General features: G+C 52.0%; 12 protein-coding genes across 13 annotated transcripts; 5 read left to right on the top strand and 7 right to left on the bottom strand.

Moving 5' to 3' along the window:
* Positions 1 to 176: 176 nt before the first annotated feature.
* CNA1_3 (3',5'-cyclic-nucleotide phosphodiesterase (PDEase) (3':5'-CNP)) lies at positions 177 to 3,910 on the bottom strand. 2 transcript variants are annotated; one of them, XM_066122271.1, is made up of 4 exons: positions 3,178 to 3,910; positions 2,469 to 3,058; positions 1,495 to 2,402; positions 177 to 1,395 (listed from the first exon to the last, which is right to left on the bottom strand). In XM_066122271.1, exons 1-4 carry the CDS (start codon positions 3,341 to 3,343, stop codon positions 1,371 to 1,373), a joined length of 1,689 nt encoding a protein of 562 aa, XP_065972900.1. In that variant the 5' UTR covers positions 3,344 to 3,910; the 3' UTR covers positions 177 to 1,370. The 2 variants fall into 2 exon arrangements, with proteins under 2 accessions (XP_065972900.1, XP_007815293.1); XM_007817102.2 differs by having other exon boundaries at positions 177 to 2,402.
* On the top strand, positions 520 to 867 carry J3458_020843 (uncharacterized protein; the record flags this gene model as incomplete). Its single annotated transcript, XM_007817103.1, has 1 exon — positions 520 to 867. One exon carries the CDS (start codon positions 520 to 522, stop codon positions 865 to 867), a length of 348 nt encoding a protein of 115 aa, XP_007815294.1.
* A 551-nt stretch (positions 3,911 to 4,461) lies between the features above and the next one.
* Positions 4,462 to 6,330, bottom strand: SOU1_2 (Sorbose reductase sou1). Its single transcript, XM_007817101.2, has 3 exons — positions 5,667 to 6,330; positions 5,087 to 5,603; positions 4,462 to 5,023 (listed from the first exon to the last, which is right to left on the bottom strand). The coding sequence occupies exons 1-3, from the start codon at positions 5,911 to 5,913 to the stop codon at positions 4,909 to 4,911; spliced, it is 879 nt and encodes a 292-aa protein (XP_007815292.2). The 5' UTR covers positions 5,914 to 6,330; the 3' UTR covers positions 4,462 to 4,908.
* On the bottom strand, positions 6,323 to 8,616 carry J3458_020840 (uncharacterized protein). The gene is made up of 10 exons (XM_066122270.1): positions 8,479 to 8,616; positions 8,275 to 8,421; positions 8,201 to 8,218; positions 8,078 to 8,144; positions 7,958 to 8,018; positions 7,815 to 7,902; positions 7,615 to 7,726; positions 6,965 to 7,568; positions 6,836 to 6,907; positions 6,323 to 6,783 (listed from the first exon to the last, which is right to left on the bottom strand). The coding sequence occupies exons 1-10, from the start codon at positions 8,514 to 8,516 to the stop codon at positions 6,698 to 6,700; spliced, it is 1,293 nt and encodes a 430-aa protein (XP_065972899.1). The 5' UTR covers positions 8,517 to 8,616; the 3' UTR covers positions 6,323 to 6,697.
* A 352-nt stretch (positions 8,617 to 8,968) lies between these two features.
* UBP1_2 (ubiquitin-specific protease ubp1) lies at positions 8,969 to 12,135 on the top strand. Its single transcript, XM_007817099.2, has one exon. It carries the CDS (start codon positions 9,165 to 9,167, stop codon positions 11,364 to 11,366), a length of 2,202 nt encoding a protein of 733 aa, XP_007815290.2. The 5' UTR covers positions 8,969 to 9,164; the 3' UTR covers positions 11,367 to 12,135.
* A 429-nt stretch (positions 12,136 to 12,564) lies between these two features.
* On the top strand, positions 12,565 to 14,817 carry J3458_020838 (uncharacterized protein). The gene is made up of 5 exons (XM_066122269.1): positions 12,565 to 13,278; positions 13,413 to 13,480; positions 13,543 to 13,548; positions 13,667 to 14,292; positions 14,364 to 14,817. The coding sequence occupies exons 1-5, from the start codon at positions 13,052 to 13,054 to the stop codon at positions 14,745 to 14,747; spliced, it is 1,311 nt and encodes a 436-aa protein (XP_065972898.1). The 5' UTR covers positions 12,565 to 13,051; the 3' UTR covers positions 14,748 to 14,817.
* Positions 14,818 to 14,981: 164 nt separating this feature from the next.
* On the bottom strand, positions 14,982 to 17,841 carry J3458_020837 (uncharacterized protein; the record flags this gene model as incomplete). The annotated part of the gene is made up of 3 exons (XM_066122268.1): positions 17,377 to 17,841; positions 15,500 to 17,318; positions 14,982 to 15,442 (listed from the first exon to the last, which is right to left on the bottom strand). The coding sequence occupies exons 1-3, from the start codon at positions 17,572 to 17,574 to the stop codon at positions 14,982 to 14,984; spliced, it is 2,478 nt and encodes an 825-aa protein (XP_065972897.1). The 5' UTR covers positions 17,575 to 17,841.
* A 110-nt stretch (positions 17,842 to 17,951) lies between these two features.
* J3458_020836 (uncharacterized protein) lies at positions 17,952 to 20,404 on the bottom strand. Its single transcript, XM_007817096.2, has 3 exons — positions 19,928 to 20,404; positions 19,409 to 19,875; positions 17,952 to 19,358 (listed from the first exon to the last, which is right to left on the bottom strand). The coding sequence occupies exons 1-3, from the start codon at positions 20,324 to 20,326 to the stop codon at positions 18,758 to 18,760; spliced, it is 1,467 nt and encodes a 488-aa protein (XP_007815287.2). The 5' UTR covers positions 20,327 to 20,404; the 3' UTR covers positions 17,952 to 18,757.
* A 417-nt stretch (positions 20,405 to 20,821) lies between these two features.
* On the top strand, positions 20,822 to 21,467 carry YAH1_3 (mitochondrial matrix iron-sulfur protein; the record flags this gene model as incomplete). Its single annotated transcript, XM_007817095.2, has 2 exons — positions 20,822 to 21,054; positions 21,125 to 21,467. The coding sequence occupies 2 exons, from the start codon at positions 20,822 to 20,824 to the stop codon at positions 21,465 to 21,467; spliced, it is 576 nt and encodes a 191-aa protein (XP_007815286.2).
* A 270-nt stretch (positions 21,468 to 21,737) lies between these two features.
* On the bottom strand, positions 21,738 to 22,649 carry RRP15_3 (pre-60S ribosomal particles component; the record flags this gene model as incomplete). Its single annotated transcript, XM_007817094.2, has 1 exon — positions 21,738 to 22,649. The coding sequence occupies one exon, from the start codon at positions 22,647 to 22,649 to the stop codon at positions 21,738 to 21,740; it is 912 nt and encodes a 303-aa protein (XP_007815285.2).
* Positions 22,650 to 23,359: 710 nt separating this feature from the next.
* Positions 23,360 to 25,372, bottom strand: J3458_020833 (uncharacterized protein; the record flags this gene model as incomplete). Its single annotated transcript, XM_066122267.1, has 4 exons — positions 23,360 to 23,546; positions 23,595 to 25,189; positions 25,240 to 25,245; positions 25,298 to 25,372. The coding sequence occupies 4 exons, from the start codon at positions 25,370 to 25,372 to the stop codon at positions 23,360 to 23,362; spliced, it is 1,863 nt and encodes a 620-aa protein (XP_065972896.1).
* A 447-nt stretch (positions 25,373 to 25,819) lies between these two features.
* J3458_020832 (uncharacterized protein) lies at positions 25,820 to 27,108 on the top strand. Its single transcript, XM_007817092.2, has 3 exons — positions 25,820 to 26,084; positions 26,153 to 26,341; positions 26,403 to 27,108. The coding sequence occupies exons 1-3, from the start codon at positions 25,932 to 25,934 to the stop codon at positions 26,694 to 26,696; spliced, it is 636 nt and encodes a 211-aa protein (XP_007815283.1). The 5' UTR covers positions 25,820 to 25,931; the 3' UTR covers positions 26,697 to 27,108.
* The last annotated feature ends 434 nt before the right edge of the window (positions 27,109 to 27,542 follow it).

Below are 27,542 nucleotides of genomic sequence, written 5' to 3'. Positions count from 1 at the left end.
CAAACTCGCCCACTTTCTGTGTTGCGGTCCAGAGTTACAATGCCAAGGAACGTGTGATGCTGTGGCTGTTGTCTTGCCGGCACGTCCCGCAGCCCGTCTTGGCGACGCAGCTCACCAGACTCCATCTTCCTGTCGTGGCTGGCGCTGGCAACGGGCATTGGCCTCGCCTCATGCTCTTGGGGGAACAGCGCACCACCAAAGCAGCATCACCTCTTCGGTGGCGTTCGCACAGCTAGTCCCCAAGTGCGACCCCAAGACGACAGAAAAAGCTCGGTGGCTTCAGATCCGTAAATAAACAAGGCCGTTGGACCCTGAAGCGCAAGCAGTCAAGACCGCCAGCGCCAAGGCAAGCAAGCTCCCGTGCAAGTCCCGAATCGAACAGGGCATCGAACACGGAAATACGACGCGATAGAGGGGAAAAAAATCAGACACGCATAGACCCCTGGACAGAGTTCCCTCGGAAACATACAACATGCCGTCAATACCCTGGTGGTTCATCCCCTCAACTACAGCTAGGCCATGACCAACGCCCAGGTTGTCCGTCTACAACACCGCCAACCACGTCACAATCACCACCATCTCCTCGTCGCCCTCCAAGGCCCTCCGCCCCCATCTGAGCCCGATTTCGGCCTCGACTCCCTTCCCGGCCTGCTGTTCACCTTGGCCGGCACCCCGCTGTACCTGTACGCGGCGCTCGGGGGCAAGTTCAAGGCATGGCACGACGTCCTCGACGACGTCCCCACGCCGCTCCTCCTCGGGGCCCACGGCGGCCGCGGCATAAAGGACGTTCGTGTTTCGCTTTTGGGCGTCGGCATCATGTACGGGATTCTGCCGTGTCAGTTGTTGACTGCCACGAAGCCTCACTGAACATGTTTGGCGTGTGCGTGTTGAGCAACGGTGGGTTTTTGGACTGGGAAACCTACTTCACGTGGTCTTTATGTTTGCTAATTTGAACATACCCAGAAAAGAATTTCCTCTTTTATAGCCGAATAACCCAGCATGTGACTCGGAGTTGCAGCGTTGCGAAGCATGGCAAATCGCACCTTCATCACCCATCCACCCATCAGTCCGACGACCACGAAACACCCGGATACAATCATTCATGTATTGAATACTCATTAGTGCTACCAACACCAGTCTAGACTCGTGTCCAACGTCCATCCCGTGTCTTCATCCTCTACACCACAATGCTATATGCTAACCGTTTTTGCATGGCTTTACCGGCCCTTGTAGTCACAAGCCCTATCCAGAAGAAAAAGTCACCCGCAAATTTCACATGCGGCCCGTGGAATCCATCACGCCGCTTGCGGTCCGTTCAATCATTTACCCGGTCTTGCCGGCGTCGTTCATTGTCCAGCATGACAATTTCTTTATGATGATCGGTTCTTACGGTCACTACAAAACAGTAAGTAAATTTATCACCCGAAAAAAAAAAATAATAAAAGAGAGAGAGAGAGAGAGAGAGAGAGAGAGAGACAGAACAAAGACACTTACGTGCTAAGTCTCCGAGAAAGCTGGTGCAGCTTCTTATCATTATCAGCCTCCTGGGCCGCCTTTTGCAGAGCAGTAGCCCGCTCCTCCTCCTGGTGCTTCACGACTTCTTCGTGACTGGGGGGCAGACGTTCATTTTGCAAATCCACTTTTCGCGCATCCTCAAACGAGCTTATCGCATTCTTAATACCTTCAGCGCCAAGCATGAGCGTGCCTGCAGGCAGCCTGCCTCCGGAGACAGTCTTGAGCTCGGTAACCTTCTCGGACTCCTCTCGAAGCACCTGGAAGACGCGTGACATGCGACCAATAGCCAGAATCTTGTTCTTGATCGCTCTCCGCTTAAACTCGATCGAATTGGGGTCGTCGCCTACTTGGGAAGTGGTTGGCGAGTGTGGGCTGGTCGAAGATGGCGTCTCCTCCTTGAGCTCCTCTTCAGAGCAGGTGCTGAGAATGGCAATCAACATATCCGTAATCTTCTCACCTACGAATGGCAGAGACCACGTGAAGACGTCCATAAAGTTGGGCAACCAGTATGGATGAGGCGTGCAGTTGAACTGCCGGATGTTCATGACGTTATTTTCGTATTTGAGCACCGCGGCCTTGTTGTTGTACACGTCAAGATAGTTGGGAGCAGAAAAGATGGTCATGACGCTGGGGAAACCGGTAGTACGCGTCTTTCGATACATGCGGTACCCAGCATCTTGAGCCTCGTGTGCCCGGATGATAGATAGGAGGTTATTTTTCTCGAGGAACGCGCAAGCGGCATGGTATGAAAAGAAGTACGAGCAGCCGCGCACGTGGTTGTGCAAGAAGAAGTCGGTCGTCTTTTCCTGGCCAAAGTCTTCTAGAGGGTCTGCCCAGAGAATATCGCACATGAGACCTTGTGTAGGAGGCTCTCGGAACCGGTCAATCTGTCAGAGGTTAGCTTTCCTTTTTTTTCCCCTCTCCCAAGAAGCCCTCATATGCAATATACGCACATTTCTCAAGTCGTCAAGTGTATGTAATTCAGGGCTGAGACCACCATGGATACACAAAAACTGTTTGTTCATCACAGCTGCCAATGGCAAGCTGCAGAAAGACTCCATGCAGGCATCGTAGACAGCCTCCGAGTACTTGTGCTTGCATTCAAGCTTGAAGGTGAAGTAGTCGGTCAAGTGACGGCACTCGTGGTTTCCTCGCAGCAACCATAGAGTGTTGGGGTAGTGAATCTTCAGCGACCACAGATACAAAACGCATTCGATACTGAAATATCCTCGGTCAACGTAATCGCCCAGGAACAGGTAGCGGGTCTCGGCTGGGTCGCCACCGACTTCAAATAGCTTCATCAAATCGTAGTACTGGCCGTGAACATCGCCACAAACGGTGATGGGGGCGTCCATCTCGAGGAGGTTGGGCTCGTTCTGCAAGATTTCGGTACCCTTGCGAAGAATCCAGAGTGCTTGTTCCTCCGTCAGACGACCCTCGCGATAGAAGTGCTGCTTGAGAAAGGCGATGTCAGGTTTGGAGTGAGTGTCGTCTTGGAAAAACTGTTCTTCGGTAGGCTTGGTCATGGCGGGCGCTTGAACATCTGCATCATGGCAAATAGTGATTAGTCTCGGTGTGGTGCTGTATTTTGGCCTCGGCATGTGCCTCGTGTGGCCGAAAGAAGGCGTGTCCAACGTGTCGCGGGGAAAGAGACCAACGAACCTTTGCACACTCTCTCCAACGTGCTCACTTGCGTGCCATCTTCCATGGTGTGGATGGTGAAGTCAATCTCGGGGACGGGCTTCTTCTCTCGAATGGCGCGAATGGCATTGTCGACTTGCTGGTTGCGACGCACGTCGGCGTGGGGAGGCTTGCTGTCCTGCTCCATAGCGAAAGAATACAGCAGGGAATGGCAAGAAATAAAAATGCAATTGTAGACAAGCAATCTCGGTATGCAAGGAGGCGTGGAGTATCTAGCCCGACAAGACACCCCAAGGTCCTCGAGGTCGAGACAGCGTCAATCAGGTCAAATGTGGTGGCGGTGAGGGGTCGGTCAGTGTCGCAGAACAGCTCGCGCGGAGAGAAGACGTAAGCGGCGCGACAGGAAGGAGCTCACGGCCAGCGAGAGGATCAGTCGGCGACTTGGAGGGAGTCTGTCTTGTGCGAGAAAGCGACAAGGACAAAGGCAGCCAGATGCTGGGGAGGACGTGACGATACAAAAAGTAGGGCTGACAAGGGCAAAGGAGGTTGCTGAGCGGTTGGGGACATGGAATGCGGTGCGGAAGAGGGATGCACCCACCTTGACGAAGCTGGCGGGCTCGTGGCGGGCTGCCGACGGCAGATGTTAATGGCCTACAATGCTCACATGCCCATGGGCCTAGCCGTGCTCTCTCAGCTATCAGACCAGACGGTCTACCAGGCGCCTCTAGTGTTTCAGCAGATCAGTTCAGATCGGTCCAGTCCGTCAATGCAACGGGGCAACATGCATGTCTTGGTGCATCTGGAGCTTTTCAACCACCAGCAGTCTGGTGTGCCAATAAATCTAATAATATCGACAAGAATAAAAACATCATCCACTGCCGTTTCAGGCGGCGCGAATAGGAATAATATGAGCAGGTGCGCAAACAGGGCGGTGCGGTTGCCCAGGCACCTAGGTACCTAGGTATTCACTCGGAACACGAGCTACGTACCAGTTGACTGACCACTGGGCTTGTGCAGGTAATCAGGGGTCAGCACCGCAAGCACCGCAGATGTTATTTGCTCCCTTCGGTCTTCCAATGTTTCTTGGCTCGGCGGCTGGGAGGGACACAATCTTACCCCGCCAGACCAAGTCTAATCTAATATTACCCCACTTTCTCCCACAGTCCTGGAGGCCGCTCGTTCGCCAGCCAGGCCGGTTGATGTCATCTGCTTCAAATGCCACTCACTAGTCGCTCACGTTTGTCTCAATTTGGCAACCGGTCGCCAACAAACCACTAAGCCAACCACACAATCTTTCAACGGCCAGTTCCGCTCCATGATGCATCCCTTTGATTGTGTTAAGGCTCCAGTGAGGTCACGAGCCCCATAATGCCTATGCTGATAGCGGATGACCGTAAGGCGACCCGTTAATCACGTTAAGGCGGTATTGAGTTAGATGTAGTGACTTGTAGAGCATTATCTTATGAATACTCTTATTATCACTTGATTTATTAGTAAATAAATGTACTACCTTTTTGAATTTAGCTTCCTATTCCCTGCAGATACCCGACTGGAGCCTTAACACAACCAAAGGGATACATACATGCAAGTGTTTTTTCTTCTTCTTTTGTCAATAGCGTAGTTGTGCAGATCGGTTTCAAATCAATCCTTCTAGAAGGTATCCAATATGCTCTAGAGAACATCCGTCTGTCATTATCACGACTCACAACATCAAGACTGTCATGCGCATTTTCGCCCGTCACCGCGAAAGATCTATAGCAGGGTGTATCCCCCATCCACAATCATATCCAAGCCGGTGGTATAAGACGCCGCATCACTCGCAAGGTACAAATACGAACCCTTGAGCTCGCTTACTTGCCCCTCGCGTCTACAAACACACAGTCAATCAGCAACAGCACAAGGCCAAAACACTTGGACCAGGCATACTTACCCCATGGGAGTCTTATTCTTCCACTGCTCCATCGTCTCGGCTTCAGCAAAGCTCAAAATCTCTGTCTTAATGTATCCCGGCGAAACAGTATTGACACGCGCAAACCCTGTCCACTCCACCGCAAGACTCCTGCAAAAGTGAATGACGGCAGCCTTGGACCCGTTGTACACAGCCTGCAGCTGTGGCACATTCACGATACTTCCGCTCATCGACGCCGTCGCTATGAAGCTACCGCAGATATAGTTCTCCAGGGGCTTGCCGTCAATCGTCTTGCCCTCTTTCTTCTGTCGTCGGAAGTGAGTGCCCGCGCTCTTGGCGCACCACATGACTCCGTCGACGTTGACGGCCATGACCTTTTTGGCAGTTTCAATGCTTCCGTCAAGGAATGGTCCGCCTTCCCAGGCGATGCCCGAGTTGGCCACGAATATGTCGAGGCGGCCATTGAATTCGCGGATGATTTCGCCGACGGCTTTGTCGACAGCGTCGGCCGAGATGACGTCTACTTGGTACGCTTTACCTACATGACCGCCATGTCAGTGGTCTTGCACATCCTGGACCGTCGTGTTTTGGGAACACGCACACTTGACGCCGTACGTTTTTTGGATCTTCTCTGCTTCCGTGACGGCCTGCTTGTTGCTGTTGTACCAGATGGCCACGTTGGCGCCGGCCTCAGCAAATGCCTGGGCCACTCCAAGGCCAATGCCTGCTCCCGCACCAGACACAATTGCTGTCCGGCCCTTGAGTGAAAACATGGGCAGGACACGGTCTCCCTTGGGGATATCCATGTTGTCGTGCTCGAAAGCACCGTGCTTCATATCCGTTGCCATCTTGTAGCGTCTGCGTTCGAAATGTTCCGTTGACCTGAGTGAGTATGGTTCAAGGACTCATGTCCGAGGTGGGAATCACAAATTACCCCGACACCCTCCACAGCTCGGGGCAGACGACTCGTCTTATTTGCGTTTCCTACCCGTCGTACTCATGTACATACATGAGACATTTACTGCGCGGCCCCGTACATGACCCATCACAGTGCCTCCCCAACTTGTCTGCCCAACTGTCTACAACTCTCCATCAAACAATGATGCGTGTTGACACAACCTGTGGGCCCTATAACTACTTGTTTGATAGTTCGCTAAATATTCCCTGGACGCTTCTGACTCGTGGGCCTATCAAAGATGCGCTGCAGGACTGCTGTCACCACGGACAAGCAGCCGGTGCAGCCAAGCGCTGCGGTTGCCCCTCCCCTCTACAAAAGTCGTTCAGCAGCGCCTCTGACCGCAAATTGCCGGACAGGGTCTGGGTTTGAATGTCGGCTTGCCTGAAATCTCTCGTTGGTGAATGTGTGGGGATGCAATGGCGGGGTATCCATATAGATGCTCCGAATTCGACTGGAAAGAACTCGACACACAAGAAAAAAACAGGAGGATGGCAAGTTGGAGGATAAATTCGGGAGGCGTGGGGTGCTAACGGGTAACACGTGAAGATGCGCGGATAAATACGTTGCTCATTGATGTCTAGAGGATGGTATCTAGCTACAAAACTCGTTGGTCTATATATCTGGGTATCAGTTGTCAATGTCCCGAGTAAGCAATTGCCGAACCTGGCTCAGAGCTATTTCAGCTGCATATTTGCCGCAATAACTTCACTTCTGGGGAAGTTGGAGGTTTTCCACCTAGAGATAAAGTCGTCGCGGTTGACTGGGGTATCATTAGCGATGGAAAAAACATTCGTGAGTCGGCCATCACTTACTATACCCGCCACATATCCGGCGCAGTCCCTCGAAAGCGCTCCGGCCGTGGAGAACCCGCCAGTTATCAAAGACTGTAGCGGTCAGCAAACGCACATTCGTAACATGCAAGGTAGTTGAGTTCAGCATACTCAGAACTCGACCCGGTTCGAGCTGGAACCGGTATTCGTTCCGTTTTCGCCTCAGAATGCTATCCCATCTCCGAGCTGCACTGTACCACTTGTCCACATCCACATTTAAGGGAACGACTCCTCTGTCGTCATTGTTCCAGCGCACTCGATGGAATTTATGAGGGGACGCTTCAATCACTGGGTAAGCTCTGTCGGGCACAATGGCTACGCGGTCGTTTCCGCTTGCATGCCAGGGGAGTCTGACCTCTCGGAGAGTCTCATATGCCTCGGGGAATTTTTTCTTCAACCTATAGGCAGCATAAAATCCGTCCACAAGAAGAGACTGACCGCCCAGACTGCCGTCGTCATTTGCCTTATTGGGTGGCGGTGTGTGGGACAGCATGTGGAAAGCTTGTAGGCCGGCCGGTTCAGTAAAGTACGTCGTGTCAGTATGCGCAGCAAGAGCCAAGTTGGTGTAAGCCGTATCAGCCTTGGCCAAATCTGGGACGAAGTCGTAGAAGCCTCCATAGTGGGTGTTTCGAATGGGGCCAATGGCCTCTAGAAGTTCATTCGTAGCCTCGGGTGTTTTGGGTGTGTTGGTGACAAAACACATACCATAGCCACGCTGTTTACGTTAGCATAAGACCATTTTGACAGAGGGTACGACTCACAATCTTTTCAGTTAAATCCGCCATCCCAGAGATGTCGCCCTTTGCCATGACACTGTCAAATGACACTTCTGGGGGGTTGGATGCTATGGAAGCGTTCCAGAGGGTCTGGTCACTACAAGAGGTGAGTACTTACTTGCGGAAATATTATTATTTTTCCCTTTTTTTTTTGGTAAACCTTGCAATGATGGAAAAGGACTCACCCCAAGGTTTTCAACTTTTTGTTTTCGACGCCGTATATTGCGGACCGCAACCACGACCATGAGTAGCTACTTTGGTGAGAGTCAGACCCTTTCGGCCAGTGGTCAGCGTGGAGGAAGCCAGAAATCCTATCGACAGATCCTACATGTAATTTCAACTCCATCTTCGTTTTGATGAATGGCTTTGGCGGCAATCTTGTCTGATATCTTTTTGTAGTCAGTATGACGAGGCGCACCTGGACAAGGGCTAGAAAAGAGCGGCATACCTCGAACGTGTTGAAACTTCTCTGCATAGTGTCTTGATTAACACATTTTGCACAACGACAGTTGTCGCTGTAGTAAGTCAGTTTGAGCTGTCCGCTTGTACGACGTTTCTTGCTCAAACATACCGGAGCCAAAATTGTGACCTTGACGGCGTGTTAGTGTTAGCTCAATACGCCACGACGAGATTGAATATGCTTACAATCGCTTCGGGCTCGATTTTGCACCCTCGCTGACCTTCAGGATCAAGCCCTGGCGGTTGGATTCCAAGGTCGTGGCGTAACTGCGGAAATCATGTCGTACTCGCGGAGCTAGTCTCGCCATTCTCAGGCCTCGGCTTCCAAAGAGCCTTCAGCACGTCAGTCAGAACAAACAATGCCCTCCTGGGAATGCGATGCATGCCTACCTCAAGGCTCCTATGACAGGACAAGATGGGAGAGCCATGTTCTGCTATTTACTCTACAGCCCGCCCGTTACACTGATATTTTGGACGTGATAATGTAAGTCGTTGGTGGGCGAAAACTCTATGGGTAATAAAAAGCCGGGGTCCGTACGGGGTAAGTTGGTAACTTCAATGTTGGTCAATTAATCAATGTCTTCTTATGTGATCCATCGCCCCAGCATGTCCCCACGCGGGTTGCAAAAAAGGCCGCACACCCCGCACCCACAACCACACACACAGGTGTGCGGCCTTTTTTGCAACCCGCGTGGTCCCATGGTCAAGTGCCAATGGCATGCAGGTAGACTGGCGGCACCTGCCTGCAGAGCACGTGAAATCCTCCGAAGAGAACAACAACACAGCACTGAGGGCCCACCACGGCCAGACGGCTGGAGCGGGCATGCATGACATAAGCGCATTGATTGCTTCTGAACAGACTCCAGACACACAAACTTGCGAGAGCTCCGTCCAGCCGTTGTCACCCACCTCTTAAAACGCAAAATTAGTGTCGCTTTGCTTCATATGATTCCGAATGGCCAATCTCTCAGACGACTCGCTTTAGCCGACGCACAATTATCATCTCCCTTCACATCCACTGGCCATGTCAACCCCTTGAATCGCTGCAGAATCTCCAATGAGCATTGCACCTTCCCATGGTCGGATTCCGACAGCTCTTACCACCAACTTCTAGCAGCATGAATTCACGGCAGCCTCATTTCAATAATTTTTATGACGATCGGGTGGGGGCTCATCGCCACGTTCAGTCTCAAGAGCGCATCTTGGATCGCTTCAACGAGCCAACCATTATCATAACTGCGGTTGTGCTCTTGGTCGCATGCGTGGCCAAGGCCTACAATTTAGAGCTGTCTCTAGACGTCATTTTTTACACTACAACAACATATTTGTGGGACTTTGTCGTTTTTATTGTACCAACTCCATTAATCGTTGTACTCGACAACTGGCTGAACCCGAGTTCAATGTCAGAATCGCCGCCAGGTACACATGCCGCCAAAAGTGAGGTCATGAGGAGGGTTATGGGTCTGGACCGCTCAGGCGGCATGATGGAATCAGTCTTTCAAGCTAGAAGCAGGGCCTTGTCTGTCACAGGTTGTGTTCTGGGCTTGAAGTTGGATTCTGAGCGGCCGGCTGGTTTGGGTAACCGCGATAATTCTTGTTATCAAAACAGCATCCTGCAGGGGCTCGCGTCGCTTCCCTCGTTCCCCGAGTATCTTTCAACGTGCGTACGAGCTATTGACACGCATCGACCGACCAACGACGTAGCCCATACGCTGCGGTCCCTTATTGCCGATTTAAACGACACATCAAATAATGGAAGAACGATATGGACTCCTAGTTTACTCAAATCTATGAGTACCTGGACTCAGCAAGATGCTCAGGAATACTTTTCGAAAGTCCTCGATGACATTGACAAAAGCGTGGCCAGAGCCGTCAAATCCATGCGCCGATATTCAGGGCTAGAAGCGGACTGCAACAAGGACGACTCTTCCACAAGCGGGCACAGTGATGACAGCGGATACCAAAGCCTTGCTTCGAGTTCGGATTTGGCGGCAAAGAAGACGTTGCGAAACCCACTAGAGGGGCTATTAGCACAGCGTGTGGCCTGCGTTCAATGCGGTCATTCCGAGGGCTTGTCCATGATTCCATTCAACTGTCTGACCCTCAGCCTGGGCGTGGATAAAAATCAACATGACCTCTATGAGAGACTTGATTCATATAGCAAAGTCGAGGCGATTGAGGGAGTCGAATGCCCCAAGTGTACCCTGCTTAAAGCGCAGAGGCTCCTTAGTAAACTGATTGAGAAACTGAAGGAAAATGGTTCCACTTCGGAGCAAATGGAGGAGCCTCTTCGCAGGCTCGAGGCAGTTGAGCTAGCTCTAGAGGAAGATGATTTCGACGATAAGACGGTTACCGAAAAGTGCAAAATTTCGGCCCAGGGAAAAGTCACCACGACCAAGACGAAGCAAATAGTCATTGCGCGTCCGCCGCAAAGCCTAGCAATTCATGTCAACCGATCCGTGTTTGATCCACGAACGTTTGACATGATCAAAAACTCAGCACCCGTTTCCTTTCCACTGACGCTGGATTTAGGACCGTGGTGCTTGGGTAGCGCAGAAGATGTCGAGGAAAAGCTAGCCAGTCATGACGAATCCAGCGAGGAACAGTGGTTGTTGGACCCCAAATCATCCATGATCGCTGGAGATTTGAGCCCGTCCAGGTTGACCGGACCCATATACGAATTGCGAGCTGCGGTGACGCATTACGGACGTCATGAGAACGGCCACTATATCTGTTATAGAAAGTATCCTGATTCGGAGCTCTCCCAAGACAAAGACTCGTCCTCCGCTGATGTTCACGACACTCATGACCGGGATAAAGCGGTTGGCGATGCTGATCAAAAGAAGGGCTCGACACCACCTCATCGACATAATTCGGGCTGGTGGCGGCTGAGCGACCATAATGTGAGCAAAGTCGACGAAGACGTCATCATGTCCCTGTCGCCGGGTGTCTTTATGTTATTTTATGAATGCGTGGATCCTAGTATGATTCTGCAAAGCGAAACGGACAAAATGGAGGACGCTCAGGGAGTCTCAACACCAATCTCGGAGTCTCTCGAGACGGCGAACAGAGCTGATATTGAGAATCATAAAAGCATCAGCGAAGCGCAAGTACTGCCTGTTATTGAAGAAAGTGTTGAAGAAAGAGCAGCTTCAGAACTGCGCTTTATCCCGAGCCCAGCAAGCGGTACATTAACGCCGGAGAGTATCAACACCAGCGCGGACACGATGGATGAACCGACGATGACTGAGTCTATAAGATCAGGCATGTCTAACTAGACGCTTGACGAGGACGAAGCTTACAGGAAGAACAGGGTCAAGGAGTGAGATTAGGGAATAGCGAGAGTTGGTTTCTGGTTCTACATCACTCATCAATGGAGGAAGCCGCTCATGTTAGGGAATTGCATAGCGATGGAGTTCAAATGGCATTCATTTCATTCACTCGAATTGCGCGGTGTTACTGTATATTATACTAGGCGACATGGAGGTGAGGTGTCTCGGGTGAGCGTCGTTTATTGTTTGACGTAGTGGTGAGGGGAGGTTGAGAAAGAAGGGATTGGCGCAGCATACCACTACTCCGTACATACCTAGGTATGTAGGTAAATTAGACAGAATGCAGCGGACCCAATCATGACTACTCATGACATGGCACTGTCAAGGTTTATCAAGCTTATCTCTTGGCACACGACTCGCGGACATTGTGATGAAGACGACACAGACTCGTAAGGCTAAACATGTGTATACCGCAGACAGGAGGGGGTTGGAGAGAGGTGTCGGGCCTGACTAGTCAAGACCAGACATGGAGCGGTTTCCCCCCTGACTAGGCTCTCCAACACGAGATTTCAGGTGACGGGCGAATGGTGCGGCCCTCGTAGCACAAAACACCCGATGGCCAGATGATTTCTGGGGCAGCGATCTCTCTTGGACTGACAGCCATTCACAACCACCACGTGGGCTGCGACTTGGGAGACGCGGCTCCATCGACCGGCAATGGCAGATTCCTGTGAATATGGCGGCTTCGCGGTATCAAATGCTTCATGGAGGCGAGGTGATGAGAATCGGAACGGACCCCAAGCCAACAAAAGTTTGTTGCTGGCGCTGGTGGTTGGCTGTGATGGCTGGTGCGAGATGCAGCCACGGACAGACGCTCGACGAAGCCGGAATGCGCCCCCAGGTATCTTGGGTGGTCACTGGTAACAGCCCACTGAGCCCAGGCCTACATCTAGGAACTTACCTAGCACGCGGGTTGCAAAAAAGGCCGCACACCTCGCACCCACAACCACACACACAGGTGTGCGGCCTTTTTTGCAACCCGCGTGCCTAGGTATGTAGTATGTAGGGCAGGGCGGGGCGGGCAGGCACGATTAAACCCAGTTCGTCTCGTCGGGGGATTGCCTGTCACTTGGTGGAGCCGAGTACCAACTTGGGAACTTATGACTCGGACTCGATTCAATCTCAAGTTCGTCGCGGTTCGTCTGTCGCTCCGGACAGCACAATTACGCCGTAGATGCTGAAAAGGGGCCCCGTCCAAGTTCAATGTTCCTTATCAAGGTGCGATAATAGCAGTCGGCGGTTTCAATAGTCGCGTCCAGCAAAGCTTGTGCAACATTGCATCTACTCTGACATTGAAGTGCGCCATCTTCTTCAGCCCGACGCCAGCGCCCTCGACGCTGTCGGTCGCAGCTGTCGGCGCCACGCTTTGACCCAAACTTTGCATTCAATCTTCTCCTGACACGGCGACAAGAAGCCCGCTTTCAATCATTGCCTTCAACACCATCCACGCCATCCACTGGTCGTCTCGTGTCTCGTGTCTCGTGTCTCGTCGGCAGCCGGCATCGTCGTCCTTCCTCTGCAGCTAGGCACTCTGGGCCGAATTTGCTGTCCGCCTACTCTCTGCTACCTACATGTGTGCGTCCCGCGCACGCACGGCAAACAACAATTCATAACGAGTTGAGCGTCCTCGCATGGCCGGCCAAGTTGCCATCGCTCGCTGCCGTTCCATGTCGCCCCGCCGACTGGCAATGTCCTCCTCTTCCTACTCTTCGAGCGCCAGCACCCCGACCACCACAATGTCGGCCTTGAGCCCGCCCAAGTCGTCCTTTGAGATGGACGACGACATTCCTCCTCGCCTCGCCGCCGAAAAGATAGAGCCACCTCTCAAGAAGACGCTACACACTGCCGTGTATATTTCGTACGTTTTTTTTTTTTATAAATTTGCGGCTTCAAACAAGCGGTGATCCCGGATCGACATGCCCGCGACCCTAGATGGCTATCATTGTCTGCTCTGTTTGGGGAAGGCCGCTAACCTGCAGCTCGCCAATGTAGATTATGGATTTTCATTTCCAACCTTACCATTTTGTTCAACAAGTGGTTAATAGACACGCAGGGATTTCGTGAGTACTCCTTGATGATAATCCTGCTACTCTTGGAACCAGACTGCTAACCAAAGTCCCAGGCTTCCGTAAGTTCGGTGCTCGAGCAGAGGCCCCGTGACACATCCAAAAAAAAAAAAAAAAAAAAAAAAGAAAAGAAAAAAAACCTATATACATGCCAGACAACAAAACTGACCGCGACGACAGCAATTCTTCTCACATGTTGGCATCTGGTTTTTGCTACCATTGCTACCCAAGTCCTCGCTCGAACCACGACGCTCCTCGACTCCCGCAAGAAGCTGCCCCTGACTCCTCGCCTCTATGCTCGAACAATCCTTCCCATTGGTATCTTTTACTCCGGCTCCCTCGTCTGCTCCAATGTCGTCTACCTCTACCTCTCTGTCCCCTTTATTCAGATGCTCAAGGCCGCTGCGCCCGTCGCAGTCCTCTTCACCTCGTGGGCATGGCGCGTTGCCGAACCCAACCTGGCATCCTTCCTAAACGTCCTATGGATTGTTGCCGGTGTGGCTCTGGCTTCCGTGGGAGAGATTCATTTCTCCTTGATCGGCTTCATGTACCAAATGGGCGGTATTGTCTTTGAGGCTATCCGTATCATCATGATCCAAGTCTTACTTAGTGGCGATGGCATGAAGATGGACCCCCTTGTCGGACTCTACTATTTTGCTCCAGTCTGCGCCGTCATGAACTTCCTCGTCGCGATGCCAAGCGAGCTCCCCACCTTCACTTGGGCTGCCGTATCCAAGGTCGGCGTGGGCATGTTGTTCCTCAACGCGTCCATTGCATTTTTGCTCAACGTCACCAGCGTCTTCCTGGTATGTTGCCTTCACACTCCACTTTACATAACATAAAGGGAGTAATATCTCAAATAAGCTAACGACTTCAGATTGGACGTACATCGGGTCTAGTCATGACCCTCACCGGCATCTTCAAAAACATCCTCCTCATCCTCGTGTCCATTGTCATCTGGCACACCAAGATCAGCTTCATGCAAACCATTGGCTATGCCATTGCCCTCGCCGGCTTGACGTACTACTCCCTCGGCTACGAACAGCTGTCGAAGCTGTTTCAATCCTCTGCAGCATGGGCATCCGGTGTGTGGGGGGCAACGGCTGCGGCGTCCCGAAGCTCGGGATCGTCCGCCTCGAGGAGGTGTGTCCTCGTCTCCTTCTTCATCTTTGGCGGCTTGTTTGTTTTTGTTGCCGCGCTGCAACACTACGACCCTTCGACCAAGGCGCTGAAGTTGCCGGCTTGGTTTGGCACTGAATAAAATCACGTATTTGTAATAAAGAACCCATTATATAATATAATAGAAGTGTAGCCATTTTTAGCGTTCCCCCAAAAAGCAATGAATACAAAACAAACTCGCCCTGGCTGTGTGGTGTCTTCCTAAAGTACTAAGTATGCGTAGTCTACAGAGCTGATTGGGCGCCGTCATGTGCAACTGAGCACACGGGGTCCCTCGTACATGCCCGGGTATCATGGTCATTAATACATCCTCCGATCAGCGGCTCCTGCTTCGTCGACGCCGACTAGTCGAGCGGCTGCGCCTCCGTTCTCGTCGAGGAGAGAGACTGCGATCTCGTCTGCGTCTATCGTCCCTGTCCCTATCCCTATCCCTATCCCTATCCCTATCCCTATCCCTATTCCTATCTCTGTCCCTGTCTCTGTCTCTGTCCCTGTCTCTGTCTCTGTCCCTGTCGCGGTCCCTGTCTCTATCTCTGTCTCTGTCTCTATCTCTGTCCCTGTCGCGGTCTCTGTCGCGCCGGTCCCGCTCCCGCTCACGACTCCTCTCTCTGTCTCTGTCCCTATCCCTTCCTCTATCCCTATCCCTATCCCTATCCCTATCGCGGCCACGATCACGGTCGTGGTCACGGTCGCGGTCGCGGTCACGGTCGCGGTCGCGGTATCTGGTCCTATCGCGACTGTGGCTCCTCGATCTGCTTCTGCGCCGGTCGTCACGGGCTGAAACGGGAAAAGAGTTAGAGTTGCGGTTGGTACATATGCATGCAGCGCACTCACCAGTCTTCTTGTCGTCTACACCGGGGATGGGGAGACCCTTGGCTTTGGCGTCCTTCTGAGCCGCCAGGTAAGCCTTGGCTTCCTTCTCCCGTTTCCGCACCTCTTCTAGTTTCCACTCTTCGTGTTCTTCGCGGGCGGCGGAGGCTGTGCGGACGACAGATGTGCCGGGGCGGGAGCGGGAGCGGCTCCTTCTGTCACGATCACGGTCTCGGGGTTTGTCCCGGTCCGCGTCTCTATCGCGGTCCCTGTCCCTGTCACGAGCTCGCTCCCCGCTGCGCCGTCGCGGAGAGCGGGCTGACGCCCGAGGATCATAGTGATCGTATCGATCTGCTACGCCGCGGCGACTGTCCCTTGACCGACTCCGCTCGCGTCTTCGAGACCGACTCCTGCGCCTTTCTGTGCGGACTGGCGTGCGGGATCGGTCTCGCTCACGGCTTCGGTCCCTACGGTCTGTCCTTGTGCGGGACCGACTCCGCTCACGTCGTTCAGATCGTGCGGGGGATCGGGTGCGTTCTCTTCGTCGCGACCGACTCCTACGCCGATCGGCACGGTCCCGTGAGCGACTTCGCTCACGACGCTCGTCTCTCCTCGGCCGAGACCGGGTCCTATCCCGTCGCAGTTTTGATCGACTTCTCTCGCGCCTGTCCCGGTCACGAGATCGGCTTCTTTCTCGCCTGGGGGATTGGGAACGTCTGTCCCGTCGGCGACTATCCTCACGCTGACGACTCTTCTCCCTGTGCTTCTCACGATCCCTGTCCCCAGCCCGAGACGCGCTGCGGCTTGATCTCTTTTCGTCACGTGAACTGGTCAACTTTGAATCTCCAGCTGTTCGAGAGTCTCGTCTCTCGCTTCTAGAACCATTTTCACTGGTCTTGCGAGCGTCGCGCTTTATGGGATTGATTGCGGATGCAGGGGCGCTCTTTCGAGGGGGCGGTGCTAGCGCGGCATCAACTTCAAGCTCAGGCTTTGCGTGGTCAGATCGGGAGCTTTCCCGTAAAAGGTCTGCTAGCGCCTCCTGTTCCAGCCTTTCGTTGTCTTCCTTGGACATCTTTTGATCTGGTGCTGTTTCTTTGGTCTTGGACCTATCGCGCCGGCGATCCCTCGACCGATCCCGTCCTCTGTCCTTGTCCCTATCTTGATCCCTGGAACGGTCTCTGGAACGGTCTCTGGATCGGTCTCTGGATCTGTCTCTGGATCGGTCTCTTGACCGGTTTCGGGATCGGTGCCGGGATCGATCCCCAGAGCGCTCGCGATCTCGTTGCTCTCTCTCCTTCTCACGAAGCTCACGCTCCTTGTGCCTCTTTTCTCGCTCCAAATCTCGAAGCCGTTCTCTCTCGGCTCGTTCCTCTTCTCGCTTTCTGCGGCGCTCGTCTCTTTCTGCCTGGCGCTTGAGTTCAGCTTGTGCCCGTTCCCGCTCCTCCTTCTTCTGTTCCTCCTGCTTAATGCGGCGCTTCTCTTCTTCAATGGCGGCCTCTTTGAGGCGCAATTCTTCACGCACTCGTTCACGTTCTGCCTGCCGTGCCACTGTATCCGCAGCGTACTCTTCGTCGGTTTTTGCGCCACGGATGCGCTCTGCCTCGGCAGCCTCTTCGCCAATCTCAGCTCGTCGAATCTCGCGAATGCGCTCCTCGATGGCGTCGACGTCGATCAGTTTAGCAATGATGCCTTCAGCCTTTTGGTAGACACCAGATCGTTCCAGCGCACCATCGATCAGGGCGCTCGCCTTTCGTGGATCAAGGGTTAGGAGTTGCTGCGGATTGCGGTCGACCTCCTTCTCCGCTACCTCGAGGATCGCCTGTTTGACTATGGCCTCGCAATCCTGTAAATTATGTGAGCATGTCTTCCAGCACTCTAGCTAGGCTCGTAGTAGGTCATACACTGGCTCCGAATTTATCCCAGACTTGCTTTCGGATGGAGTCGTAGGCACCGCCCTTCTTGAAACTGTGTTTCAGAGACTCTATTGCAGCTCGCGTTGCCGAAGACAGCGGAAGATCAGATGCTTTGAATTTTCGTGGCGCCAAATGACTTGCAATAGCATCCCCAGTTTTGGTAGGCTTCTCAGCAGAGGTTGCCATATTTTTTGTTCGGTCGCGGTAGATCAGGGTCTATATACGCGAATACGCATCTCGCTCACAGACCTTGGTCAGCGCTTTTTTCCGTGCATCTGCAATAAGCAGACACGCAGTTGCTGCCCTGTTGAAATTGCTGTGCAGCAAGATGAACTGATTCGCTCACGTCCTTTCGTTTCGATTAGCATCTGACTAAAGACAGAACGCCAGTCCACGTGACGGACGGGTCAACAGCGATGTGGCCCAGGGTCTGAGGACCTACCCGGGAACAACTCCAAAGTTTGACGTGGACCAAAACCACCACTAATAAATCATCCCATGGTTTTCATGGTGGAAAACTAGAAAATATGGCGTCCTCTTCGTTATCTCACGGCTTCTTTATTCTTAGTAGAAATTTTTAAAACCAAATGGTCATACTACTGCCTAAGTACAATAATACCTAGTAATACCTATCCTGGTTGTGTGCCTAGTAGGTTGAGAGTAGGTTGAGCAAGGCACACAGATCATCAACTTGAATAAGCGCCACGACCCTCACTCATACCACAGACCCAAAGGTATTCAATGTTGAGGGCAAGCTACAAGCCCCTCGCGTATAAGCCACAATCTTTGAAGAAATCATAAGCCTCTTTCTCTCAAGTGCTACCATTAACAAGCATATCGATGCGAAGCCCTTATCTTCATGTGCGCACAGTGAAAACGCACATGGACTCGACCTGATGCGCTGAAACTACCTAGGTACCTAGTAGGTAGCCACCTAAGTCACTCGAGGAAAAGCCGTGGCAGCACATGCAGTGACTAATTACACTCTCACCAAGTGGTGCTGGGATTGTAAGAGCCAGTACAACATCACTTCACCTGACTCTCACAAACCAACCAAAAGGATGCACACACCCCTTGTCGTTTCTACAATGCCAAGGTCTGCCGGTCCGATTTCTCGTATCACTAATTTCCTCATATAACAGGCATTGCTTTCTGACAAGGCAAGGTTCACAATTCTGTCGAGTCAGCCAGCCGAGCGAGTATTGGTAATACACATTATTGCTTTTGTACATTGAACTAAATGGATGTGGATATCATAGAGGCCCGTCAAAAAGTCGTAGAGGAGATTCATCGCCCGCAACACGCAACGCGCAACGCCATGCCTGAAAATGCTGCGCTTCTAGGCGCATAAAGATAATACATTGGAAGTCTAGAATTCGCCCTCGCCGCCGTTACCCACCACGTTTGCTGTCCAGAGACCAACAAGTCCCCACCAGTTCACTTTCCAGCCTCGCCAGAGACCTTCCAGGCCTTGTCCCTTGATGCGGGCAGGTTGGAAAGACTTGGTCTTGGCTTTTCCCTTCTTAGCGGCAGGGTTGGATATGGCCGGGTTCTCGCGAGTGCCCTCTTCTGAAGCGATGTGGTACATAGTACCAATGGTGCCGTTATATCGGCCAATAGGCACGATGGTGTCGAGCTTCTGTTCTGTACCTCCAAGAGCTTTGATATAATCTGGGCTAGAGAGAACGGCCATCTGGCCGCGCCGCAGTGTAGTTTCAATAGGCAATTTGATAAGAATAGCAGCTGAAGAAGCAAAGAATTTGGCCACAGAGAAAGTCATTGGTGATACCTGACTGTCAATCAGGAAGCGGGTTCGGAGCACCAGTGGCGTCGACAGTGTTAGGAGGGGGTGTATGAGAGAGTTCAGAACAGTCGGGATTGCAATTGCCGACGGGCAAAGGTAGGAAGGGAGAGCTCGAAGGTTAGCAAGTGTTCGGCGCTGTCCCTTGGAAATTGGGCTCATGATGAGTCTGTCATGGTAAGCGGCGTCTCGATATATAAAAATTTGTCGAAGACCAACCTTGTGCGGATGATATCCAGTGGAGACAAGAGCACGCCAGTCGCAACCGCAGCAGTAGCAGCTACAAACAGCGAGGCCCAAGGGTATGGTGACGCAATGTCAATCAGCCGATCGATATCTTCCTTGACACCCAGATCGGGAACGTTGAAAATGGCGCTGAGAAAGCTTCTCGACCAGTTTTCAAGCAAAGATTGAAGCACAGTATACAGAAAAGTGGCATTTGAGCCCTTCCAAACACCCCACGCGCCATCTTTTTGCCAAAGTTGCCCGATGACGTCAAGAATCGAGTCTGGTCTACGGATAGTAATGTAATGCTCGGGAATCATAGGCCGCTTGGGGCCCTGTGACTGCAGCGGCGATTGGGCACGACGACTGCCTAAGCTCCTGTTGTACGAAGGGGTGGGCGTGCCGGGCGTATTAGAGGTGAAAAACGCGGCCTCATCACCTTCGGAGTCGGAGTCATTATACTGTGCAGGTCAGCCATGCACTTGAGAGTCTGTGGGCGGAGTCCATTCTCACGTCGTATAATGAGCCCGCCTGGCTAGAACTTTGCCTCTTCAACCCCCCTGGCTCTGTAGTTGCCCAGACAGCATTCTCATCCTGATCACGAGCTTGCAAAATAGTCTTTGCCACCTCGAAAGGCTGGGCCATCAACACGGACGTGTACTTCCATATCAGCTCTTCTACCAGCTCCTTGGCATTCTGTATCACCGACGGCGACGAGTCGTTCAAATAGTCCTTGTAATCGATATCGGCAAGTACATCGCGCGCCTTGGACGCGTAGCGGGCAGTCCCCGTCGTATTGCCCACAGCGAAGGGGATTGCGCTTGATGGCGACGCGGGATCCGCCGTCTCGCCTATGACAGGCGCCCTATAGTAGGGCCGTAGCGGATTCACGCCGTCTCTCTGCGTGGTCATGGTTGGTGTTGAGGGAGAAGAATCATTTGGAATGCGCCCGTTGAAAGGTGCCGGATGTCCCGTGGCGTTGGAAGCTTGCTGTAGCTGCGACGAGGAATGAAATCATCATCTGGGAGCTCGGAGATAATAGGGACCGCGGCGGCTGACGGCGAATGGATTTCCCGGGTGCGAGTCGGCGCTGGATGGACCTGCGACTTCCCTGTCCAAATGGCCACAGCGCTTCGACAACGCGCCACTGATCGGAGCTGCATTTGCAAGCCGTTTTTCCTTGCTCGGAACTGCGAGCGCTTTTGATTTCGATCCTGCGTGGCCATCCTCCGACGACATCCGTATTTCGCGTCGCCCTGCACCATGCACTGAGGGTCAATTGGGACTACGAGAGTCGATTTATAGTGCACTGGCTTTTTGCGATCCAACAAGCGACGAGAGACGATACCTTGAGCAACTTGGGGACGCATCTCCGGGGCCCATACCAGTCACATCGCCAAGAAAAAAATGTCATCGGCTGCAAGGACGCTCGCATGTCGTCTTGTGACGGTGCCTGCCACGGCCTGTCGACGAGTGCGAAAAGCACGCGCGATTCGAATGGTATCCTTCACATCGAAATTCTCAACACAGAGTCGGAGTGCGCCCCGAGTAATCCCTTTGTCCGTGTCCGCGCATCGATCATTCTCAGCCACCACACCAACCCGCCACGGCCATATTGACCCCCCGAAGCCTGGTGAAGAGTGAGTGCAGCCATACCCACAAGCGATAACAATATCATGAAAAAATTGAACAAACTACTGATTATCCTAGACTTTACGTTACCTTTGTTGAAAAAGATGGCGAGGAACACAAGTTCGCAGTCTCCGAAGGCGACAACCTTCTAGATATCGCTCAAGCCAACGATCTCGAAATGGAGGGTGCATGCGGCGGCTCATGTGCCTGCTCAACGTGCCACGTCATTGTCACCAACGAGGAGTTTTACGATAAGATGCCCGAGCCGGAGGATGACGAAAACGACATGCTGGATCTGGCATTCGGCCTGACCGAAACGAGCCGACTGGGCTGTCAGGTGAAGATGACAAAGGAGCTGGACGGATTAGTTGTCAAGCTGCCGTCGATGACGCGGAATCTACAGGCCAGCGATTTCCAATGAGACCATGACAATGTAACAGTAGCTGCTGGGACATACCCCTTTTAAAACACCTTGTACAATATGTGTGGATAGAAGGACGATTTCCCACCGTCCAGAGTCGAAGAACGCGGGGGGACATACTGGAGGGTATCGTTGACTGCATTTTCAGGCGATTAAAAAAGTACTACATATACCTGCTTAACTCCTCTTACCAAACAAGAATCACGAACCAGCGCCTGTTTATTACTTCCTAAGGTTCGTCTGAACCCACGAGGAAACAAACCGACACACTTAAGCCTCCTCCAAAGCGCCCTTTTTCAAACCTCCGCCCCCGGAGCTAATAAGATCCAAAAATCCCTTCTTACTCATCTCGTTCACCTTTTCCTTGCGGTTATTAATACCTATGACGCCCTGCTTCCTCGCGTCCTTCTCCGCCTCTGCGGCCTTGACTTGCGCAGCTCTTACGGCATTAAATAGCTTAACCACACCTCTTTGTGCAACCTTGCGCAGCTTCCGCTCCGCCTCTAGAATCTCCGCTGTTGACGACTCAACCTCGCCGGTGGTGTCGTCCCGGCTGGCTACGAGGACATCCTTGACGCGGCCCTTTTCTAAAGCCTTCTTCTTTTGGTCACGCAGGTGTCGCTTTGCCCTAGCTTCTAAGGCGCTGTCGACGGCTGCTTTCGAGGCTTCGTGTGCGGCCGCGCTTCTCGAGAGGACAGGGTCGGAGCGTTTTGACGATGACAATTTTGTGGAAAGAATTTTGGAGATGGATGTGGCGAAGGCGCTGGGGTCATTGCGCTTTGATTTGCGGCGGCTTGTGGCATTGTCCGAGTCAAGGTCATATTCATCAACGCCTGATTCTTCGTCGTCATCGTTGTCGTCGTCTTCATTTTCCTCCTCGGCAGACTCGGCGCCGTCTTTGTGCGCCGTCTTGGCGGGTTTTGGGGACTTCTTCGCTTTCTTGACTTTGGGTTGCTCGTCTTCAGAACTTGACGAGTCGGCGTCATCTGACTTAGCCGCATCGTCAACGGTTGCATTGTGAATATCATCATCTGAGTCGAGCAAGTTCACTGCATCAAAATCCTGGTCCTCGTCGCCGTCGCCGCCCGAGCCGCTGTCATATTGTTGTGTTTGTTGTCGTTTTTGTTTCTTGGATGGACGCTGGTTCTTGGCGTCAAATGCGCGTTTCTTTGGACCTCCCATTGTGTAATCGTGTACAGTATTGCGTGTCGGGTTGGCGAGAACCGTGTATTAGATGAAGCAAGCTTGAAGAAAAGTTGGGATTCTGCCGGGTAATTTTTCTGGATGGGAGGGGCTCTGGGCAGGCGGTGTGGCGAGGGCCAGTTCAACGTGGGGCAGAGAGTCGTTCGCTAGACGAAAGCCAAGTTTAGCGGCTTTGGACGACTGTGGAAATGTGGCATGCATGGTTGTCGGCGACTATGACTAGAAAGTTTCATTTGGAACGGCATGATGGGTGTGGAATGCACATCGTAATTAATTCTTGCAAATAAGAATGTGGCAGCGGACGGAAAAAGGAATGCGATATTGAACTATGCAAGCTGCAGTGACGACTAGGTAGTTACTGAGCATTACGCCCAGTTACCAACTTAACCCAGTCGGCAGGTCCAAACTCTGCGGTAGTTTCGGACGTCCGAACATCAAATTGGCAGAGGCCATTGTTCATGTCTCTCGGCACTAGTTGCAATGGCACAATGCTAAATGTTGACCTGACTGCTGGGAGACTCTGGATGAATAAAGGCATCAGTACAAATTACACGTCAAACAGCCTGGAAATTTGCCATTCTATTGAACTAACAAGCGGCCAGCCGAGGGTATCAAGCAGCAATATAAGTCACACCACCTCTGTTAACGCTCCGTAACCAACGCCAGAAAAGTGGAATTAGACCGAGCCATTAAACGAACTTGAACCGGTCCCAGAACGAACCGCTCGTCTTTGCAGCTTCTTCAACTATGGGCGCGGAGAGCTGAGTGGTCCACCGCTCCTCACCATCAATATATAAGGTATATTGCAATACGCTCTGGCCATTGATATTTTCAATTGTAAACGAGCCAAATTTGGAACTTCCGGAAGGGATATAGCTACCTTCTATTAGCACGATGCGCACCAAGTAGAATCAGATAACTTACTGCAACTTGACATCCTCGCTATCAACTTGCTTATATGTTGGAAATGGTGACGCAAATTGATTCAGAGGACTCGTGGAGAATTCGTGCGCCGCAGCCGATTCGGGCCATTTCGACTCGGGAGGCGGTGGGAATTTGGTCGCGGCAAATTCATGACGGTCTCCAGAGAGAATTACGACAGATGTACCGCGAGCCCCAGCATCCCACATGGCTTCGAGAATCTTCCGCCGTTCAAACAGAAAGCCGCCCCAAGTGTCCTTGACATTCACTGGCCAATTCTTGGTGAACGGGACGGACGAAGCCACAAACTTCCACTTGACTCCCTCGGGTTCCGGACGGTCCAACCAGGCCAAAAAGTCCGCCAACTGATCTTGGCCGAGCATGGTTTTACTCTCTTCTTCGAATGGAGCGTTGTTGCTGGAGCGGTAGCTTCTGGTGTCTAGCATGAAGAAACTGACGGGCCCTTGGACGAACTCGTACCAAGTGGCATCCTGACGACGTGTGCTTTTAGTACCGGCCTGAACAGCTTTTGGAGGGTTAACGCTGGCTTGGTAGGTGTGCCACGGGCCAACGGCAGCGCTGTAAATTCCGGTAGTGTTGGAGGACCAGTCGTTGGAGATTTCGTGGTCATCAAGTACATGAATCCAGCTCAAGTTTTGCGCGACAGGTGCCCAGTCAGGGGATGCGTAGACTTGTCGGTATTGCATACGATATTCCTCGGCTGACTTGCCGAAGCGTTCCGGAACATCCACGTAGATGAAGTCACCTAAAAAGAGCATGAATTGGGCACCTAAGTCGGGAAGCTTCCTGGCTAGATGACGGAGTCCAGGAATAGCTAATGCATGGTCCATTGGGTTGTAAGGGAAACGGGGGAGAATGCAGGAAGTTGAGAGAAATGTGAACTTCCCATTATTGACCGTCGGCATGCTTCCGGGCTTAGGAGGGCTGAGGAATTCGCCGGAATGGTTGTTTGACGTTCTCCAATCATACCATCGTTGCTCAGAGTACGTCAAAGAGACAGTAATAGCCTGTGTGAAGTCGGTTTCATTGGTTGTGAGCTGTATGTCGGCGGCATTAGACCAGGCTGGCGCATCGACAGATGTCTCGGATGTCTTGGCTCGTATTTGCAAGGTGACAGGCAGCTTGGCTTGGTCTGGCTCGCGGATGAGGAAGTTGGCTTCACTGGGCGAAACGTATCCCAGACGAACGAACGAGAGGTCTTCAGAAGAGTAATACCAACGGGCGCGGAATAGTGCATCAGCAGTCAATAGCGCAAGAACAACGTTGATGAGAAGGGTGATAATAGACAATTTTGGTTGAGTAGCACTGGGGTGTCCGTAAAGCAGCACCTTCCAGGGCGGTTCTCTTTTCTCGCCGAGTACGATTGTCTCCTGAACCTCGACTTCCTGGGCTACCTCTGGTTCCGGCGGTTGGCCAGTTTCGGAGAGCAAGGGTGTTTCTGATGTAATCGTTGTCTGCTTCACAGTAACGTCGACTTCATCATCAACGATTTCAAGAGCCGGACCAGTTCTATAGCTAGCGAAATAAGCGGGAATGTAGATTACAAAAAGCGCAAAGGTAATGGAGGGAAAGTGGGCCTGGGAGCTGTCAGAGTTGTCACAAATGGGCTTCAAGCATCATTTCATACTGGGAACTATCCAATCTTGTTAGCCAAATGTCGATGATGACTTTAGGACGAGACGCACAAATCTGAAGAATAATATGGCGGATATTCTCAAGGCGACCGAAGTCACCTTGGCAATGGTCGTCTGAACAGGCATGATGTTGTTAAGCAGAAAGTGGGATGGAGTGATGCCTAGGTAAGTGGTCGGATGATTGAAAAAAATTTAGGTGAAGCTCATGGCTATTTGCCTGTTAATGAGAGAATGTAGAGGAAGTCAGCGTTGTGATGTGACGGAACACAGCACAGCATTGCGCAAAGAGAGTGAGAAGAGTGGCAAGGAGGGACTGATGATGCTAGTCATAGGTTCTGAGGCGCTGCGGGAGAAGAGCTTCATTAAAAGCTCCTGATTCGACGTCATCTAATTGGCAGACGCGCGGTGATTTGTGGCGCGTGGGGACGAAGTAAAGCGTCTACGGGTCGAGGTCGACTGGCAAGTGGGTCCAGATGTCCTGGCGGAGGTCGGGTACCTTCAGGGGTCGGTCCTTGTGAAAATCCGCGCCCGAAGCGACGTCGTGGCCCCTTTGCTCTACACGGTGCATTTCATCACCACAGCAGGGCTAGGAACGTGCTACAATTTACAAGACAAACCCTCGCCCCTTGTTGCGATTCGACTTGCCCTCTCGGTTGGACGCGACAATCCCGAATCCGACGCCATCATGAGATTGTCGACACTAGGAGCAGGCCTTATTGCCTGCCTGGCGACCAATGTTGCCGCCACGGCTCTGACCTACAAGCTCGACGCCAACGAAAAAGCATGCTTCTATACGGAGACCAAAAAGGATAACGAAAAAATTGCATTCTACTTTGCGGTATGACCCCTGTCACACCCGCCGTGCGACGCTGCCACAAGAGTGTGCGCTTACTGTATACCACGCAGGTCCAATCTGGCGGCTCATTCGATGTCGACTACATTGTCGAGGGTCCCAATGCCAAGATGATTTTGCAAGGCGAAAAGGAGCGACAGGGCGATTTCGTCTTCACCGCTCAACACGCTGGCGAATACTCTTTCTGCTTCAACAACGAGATGAGCACCTTTGCCGAGAAATACGTCGATTTCGAGATTTCGGTACGGACCCATATGAAGCCAAGCGCTGTCCAAGGTAGACTAACAACACAACACAACACAGGTTGAAAATGAAGCCCGAACTGCTCAGCTGCCTTCCAAGCAAGGCACATCCCCCGAACAGACCTCTGTCCTCGAGGACTCCATCTTCAAGATATCCAGCCAGCTGTCCACCATTTCACGAAACCAAAAATACTTCCGCACCCGTGAGAACCGCAACTTTTCTACTGTTAGCAGTACAGAGAAGCGAATTGTCAACTTTAGCGTCATTCAAATTGGCCTAATTGTTTGCATGGGCGCTTTGCAGGTGTTCGTCGTTAGGTTCTTCTTCCAGGGCGCGCGTAAGGGCTACGTTTAATTTGATTTTATTTATCTTGGTTAGCATGTCACGAGGGCGCACGTGGGCAAAAGGGAAAAGGGAACGGGTGGCCGACATTGGTACGATATGTATAGTAATGAGCATAGAACCTGGCGGTCATTGTGAAAACCAGCGGAGTAGAAATGGTCAAACATTTAAATTGACCGAATTGCGGCGAACATTGCATGACTGCATTATTCGACCTTTGGCTGGCATGTATCGTAAATGCATATTCTTCATTCCACCATAACACAAGGTCCTAGCTAACAAGCATCCTTTGTGGCTGGGGCTCATCACCTGTGTTACGAGCCGGCTTTGACGTGTGTCGGAACTGACGGGGTGAGCGGAACGGCAACTGCATGAGTGTGTTATAAACTGCATGACAAGTGCGAGAAATAGCAATCAATGTAAGCTGTGTAATAACAATAAATATTGAATCTATCCCCTTGTCTGCTAGTTTTCCCGTTTTATGAGCTGCTTGTTACCAAGTGAGTATGACCCAATCTGGGTTGTGATAAGCTATATCATCATACGAGTGAACGTTGGGATTCCGACCTGCAATCGAGGAAGGGGGCAAACAGGCAAGCAGATGTTTCGCGACTCGCACGTGTCATGAACTACGCAAATATATAGAAAGTAAGTGATATGAATTTTTTATATTCAATCAAAAATAAGTTCATTTACTTATTATATTTGCCATTTAATAAGCCCATTCTTATCATATGATTAATCCCGACCTAATTTACAGCAGCGGTAAAAGGGTACGGAGTATATGTGCTCGAATTGAACAGCGACTTCGTTCAAAAGAAGGTCGGGCTTCGGTCCAAACCATCGCATTATTGAAGA

Source organism: Metarhizium acridum (assembly GCF_019434415.1).
Source record: "Metarhizium acridum strain ARSEF 324 chromosome Unknown scaffold_574, whole genome shotgun sequence".
Lineage (NCBI taxonomy): Eukaryota > Fungi > Ascomycota > Sordariomycetes > Hypocreales > Clavicipitaceae > Metarhizium > Metarhizium acridum.
This window is presented reverse-complemented; position numbering and strand designations above follow the sequence as displayed.

Coding starts and splice junctions, on each gene's coding strand:
- CNA1_3 (XM_066122271.1), bottom strand. CDS start 3,343: ATGGAGCAGGACAGCAAGCCTCCCCACGCCGACGTGCGTCGCAACCAG. Junction 2,403..2,468: donor CACTTGACGACTTGAGAAAT/GTGCGTATATTG, acceptor AACCTCTGACAG/ATTGACCGGTTCCGAGAGCC. Junction 1,396..1,494: donor CTTTCTCGGAGACTTAGCAC/GTAAGTGTCTTT, acceptor ACTGTTTTGTAG/TGACCGTAAGAACCGATCAT.
- SOU1_2 (XM_007817101.2), bottom strand. CDS start 5,913: ATGGCAACGGATATGAAGCACGGTGCTTTCGAGCACGACAACATGGAT. Junction 5,604..5,666: donor AAAAACGTACGGCGTCAAGT/GTGCGTGTTCCC, acceptor GCGGTCATGTAG/GTAAAGCGTACCAAGTAGAC. Junction 5,024..5,086: donor AAGAATAAGACTCCCATGGG/GTAAGTATGCCT, acceptor GTGTGTTTGTAG/ACGCGAGGGGCAAGTAAGCG.
- J3458_020840 (XM_066122270.1), bottom strand. CDS start 8,516: ATGGCTCTCCCATCTTGTCCTGTCATAGGAGCCTTGAG. Junction 8,422..8,478: donor CCTGTCATAGGAGCCTTGAG/GTAGGCATGCAT, acceptor GACGTGCTGAAG/GCTCTTTGGAAGCCGAGGCC. Junction 7,903..7,957: donor AGATGGAGTTGAAATTACAT/GTAGGATCTGTC, acceptor ACTGGCCGAAAG/GGTCTGACTCTCACCAAAGT.
- UBP1_2 (XM_007817099.2), top strand. CDS start 9,165: ATGGTCGGATTCCGACAGCTCTTACCACCAACTTCTAGCAGCATGAAT.
- J3458_020838 (XM_066122269.1), top strand. CDS start 13,052: ATGGCCGGCCAAGTTGCCATCGCTCGCTGCCGTTCCATGTCGCCCCGC. Junction 13,279..13,412: donor CACACTGCCGTGTATATTTC/GTACGTTTTTTT, acceptor TCGCCAATGTAG/ATTATGGATTTTCATTTCCA. Junction 14,293..14,363: donor ACGTCACCAGCGTCTTCCTG/GTATGTTGCCTT, acceptor TAACGACTTCAG/ATTGGACGTACATCGGGTCT.
- J3458_020836 (XM_007817096.2), bottom strand. CDS start 20,326: ATGACCACGCAGAGAGACGGCGTGAATCCGCTACGGCCCTACTATAGG. Junction 19,876..19,927: donor AGGCGGGCTCATTATACGAC/GTGAGAATGGAC, acceptor TGACCTGCACAG/TATAATGACTCCGACTCCGA. Junction 19,359..19,408: donor CTGGATATCATCCGCACAAG/GTTGGTCTTCGA, acceptor TTACCATGACAG/ACTCATCATGAGCCCAATTT.
- J3458_020832 (XM_007817092.2), top strand. CDS start 25,932: ATGAGATTGTCGACACTAGGAGCAGGCCTTATTGCCTGCCTGGCGACC. Junction 26,085..26,152: donor AAATTGCATTCTACTTTGCG/GTATGACCCCTG, acceptor TATACCACGCAG/GTCCAATCTGGCGGCTCATT. Junction 26,342..26,402: donor ACGTCGATTTCGAGATTTCG/GTACGGACCCAT, acceptor AACACAACACAG/GTTGAAAATGAAGCCCGAAC.